The 2,600-nt window shown below is 63.4% G+C and overlaps 1 protein-coding gene across 1 annotated transcript; it reads left to right on the forward strand.

Annotated features, from left to right (window-relative positions):
• The first annotated feature begins 448 nt into the window (after positions 1-448).
• Positions 449-1,764, forward strand: EMIHUDRAFT_444692 (hypothetical protein). The gene has a single exon (XM_005772688.1). It carries the CDS (start codon positions 513-515, stop codon positions 1,341-1,343), a length of 831 nt encoding a protein of 276 aa, XP_005772745.1. The 5' UTR covers positions 449-512; the 3' UTR covers positions 1,344-1,764.
• Positions 1,765-2,600: the final 836 nt, after the last annotated feature.

The raw sequence follows: 2,600 nt of genomic DNA on the forward strand, positions 1-2,600 counted from the left end.
TGCGCCGCCTCGCGCGCAAAGTCGCGCGCGGCAGCGTTGACCGCACGGCCTACTCGCCCAAGTACTCGCTCTGTTTTATCCGTTTTATGTCCCACCATGCAGAGCGCATCTCTCTCTCTGTTGTGCGAGGCGTGAACCGCGCCATTCGCTCTCACCTGGCAACCCTGTCTGCACGTCTCGCGCGCGCGTGAACAGGGCTCCAGGCCCCAAATGACGTGTGAGTGTTAGAGTTGTTTGGTATTGATTGCTGAAAATCTCTCTCTCTCTCTCAAAACCTGAGGCGTGAGGGCTGAGGCCTGAGGGGTGGCAGCAGCCCGTCTACGGTCGACGGGCCACCCCTCGGCGCAAAAGAAAGAAGAAAAATACAGCGCACCACACTAGGCACGGGACTTCGCGAGGCCTTACGAGAATACCGAAAAAGAAAACACCGTGGCGGCGTGCGCCAAGGCTTTGAGCGGACCAAGCCCGGCTCCAGCCCCAGCCCTTTGCCTTGAGAAGCGCACCCGCGCACAATGTCGCGCAGCCAACTTACCACCAAGGAGGGCAAGAAGCAGGCCGCAGCAGCTGCGAAGCGCCACGACGAGCTGGTGAAGAAGGCGGAGCGAGCCCTCAAGACAAAGGCCGTCAACCACAAAGAAACAGCGCGAGGACTGCTGCAGGCGGCAATCAAGGAGCAGCGCGCGCCGGCAACGATCCTTCTACTGGCGAACCTTCAGTACGATATGAACCGCTTCGCGGACGCGGCAACGTCAGCGGAGCTCGTGCTGCGATCCGGACCGGGCGCTTCGCAACAGCGAGACGCGGAGGCCTTGCTGGCCAGGATCGGAGGCAGCAGGAAGAGCAAGGAGCCGCAGACACCGACGTCGGCCATCGATGGGCTTCTGGATTCCGTGCTGGGGGGCTCAACTCCGCAGAGGAGATGCGCCTCCGACCCTTGGGCACCCAGCCTGCCTCCCAGCCAGCCCAGCACCGAGGCTCTCTCGTCGGTGGACGCGCTCTTCGGCGGAGCGAGCGCAAGGACACCGCCGCAGCAGCGCTCCAACCCGTTTGGCGACGAGGAGAGCTGCGGCAGCGCCGCCTCCAACCCGTTTGGAGGCGAGTCGGACCCAACCCCGTTTGACGAGGAGGAGGGCTCCGAGTGGGAGGGCGGGGAGGGCGGAGTGACGACCTTGGCGCTGCGGCCTGGCGACGACGCCGGGGAGGAGCACATCGAGGACCCTCTCGAGGTGGCGCTCTCGTCGCTGAGCAAGATTGCGACGCGCGTGGAGGAGCTCGCCCTCGCGGGGCCAGAATCGGAGGGCGAGCTGCTCCAGCTTGTACGTGCGCTCGCCAAGCTGCACTGAGTGAGGAGCTCCGGGGTTTGGCCTAGGGTTTGGCGACAGAGTAGTGATCATACTCCATACTGAAGTGACGTAAGTGGTGCGCGTGCGAGTACGTTTAGGTCTGCATGTGGCGACTGGTCGCGTTCGCCCCGCGCGCTCGCCTTTGGCCTGGGTGCACAGTGTGGGTGTGCCAGAGTGTGCTGTCTGTTGTGAGTCTTCACTCTATTCAGTCAGACTAGGATGCGGGCACCTGGCTGTGTGCGTGCAGGGCCGTGCACTCACCGCGTCTGGGTCTGGCGTCTGCGTCTCGCGCTCTCGCCGGACGCCGCTCCGACCCGTTGCACACACACGTTCGGACACAATTGCTGTGACACACCCTGATCTCCCTGACCCTGTGCTCGAGTGCTGTTTTCTGTTTAAAATATTAATTATTATAAAATTCCGTGTGTAATCTGTACGAAGCTCATGAGAAGATCATTCATGGTTCATCGCTCAGACAGTAGAAACACTGACTCGATCAAGCACAAGTGCGAAGTGGGTCTGAGGAGAGGCCGTCGAACCCGGGCGCGACGGAGAGAAGCGCAGAGCAGGCTGCCGCGCGCGCGACCAACCACACGCGTGCCCTGGGCAGCGGTGTGCGGTGTGGGAGGGTGCCGCGTGATGAAAGGCCAGTCGCTCACATGTAAGCCCCGGCTATATCGCCCTGGCGACCCAAGCAGGCGAGGCCACCGCCGGAGGGAGGTCAGGCCTCGCCGCCGGAGGTCTCGCCCTCGTCGGCCGACGCCTCGGCGTAGTACTCGCCACTGGCGCCTCCGCCGCCGCCGAGGCCAGAGTACGAGGAGGCGACCGAGTCGTACGAGCGGCGGCCGACGTGCTCCGGCCTCGGCGGCAGGGAGGCGAGCTCCGCCGGCTCGTGCTCCGCCCGCACCGAGTCCTCGTCCGTCTCGTCCATCGGGTCGTCCATCGGGGACGGGTCTGAGTGCGGCTCGTGCTGCGAGTCGGAGTCGCCCTCCCCCTCCTCCCCGAGTGTAATATTGATGGACCAAAAATTGTGGACACCATGAGCTCGATTGATGGCTATGGCACCACACACTGTGCTGGAGCGGCGCCACCAGCGGAGCTAGAGCCCTCCCTCACACCAAAATTGCGTGAAAGCGGCTACCTGTATTGGGACGGCCGCTGACTGGTCCTATTCTTTGGAGGTACTGCCGGCAAAACTTATACGGGAGCCAACGCACCCGCCGGGATTGAACCCCGTGCTCACCTGGATGTGCCGCC

Source organism: Emiliania huxleyi (assembly GCF_000372725.1).
Source record: "Emiliania huxleyi CCMP1516 unplaced genomic scaffold EMIHUscaffold_352, whole genome shotgun sequence".
In the NCBI taxonomy this organism is placed as follows: domain Eukaryota; phylum Haptophyta; order Isochrysidales; family Noelaerhabdaceae; genus Emiliania; species Emiliania huxleyi.

Coding starts and splice junctions, on each gene's coding strand:
- EMIHUDRAFT_444692 (XM_005772688.1), top strand. CDS start 513: ATGTCGCGCAGCCAACTTACCACCAAGGAGGGCAAGAAGCAGGCCGCA.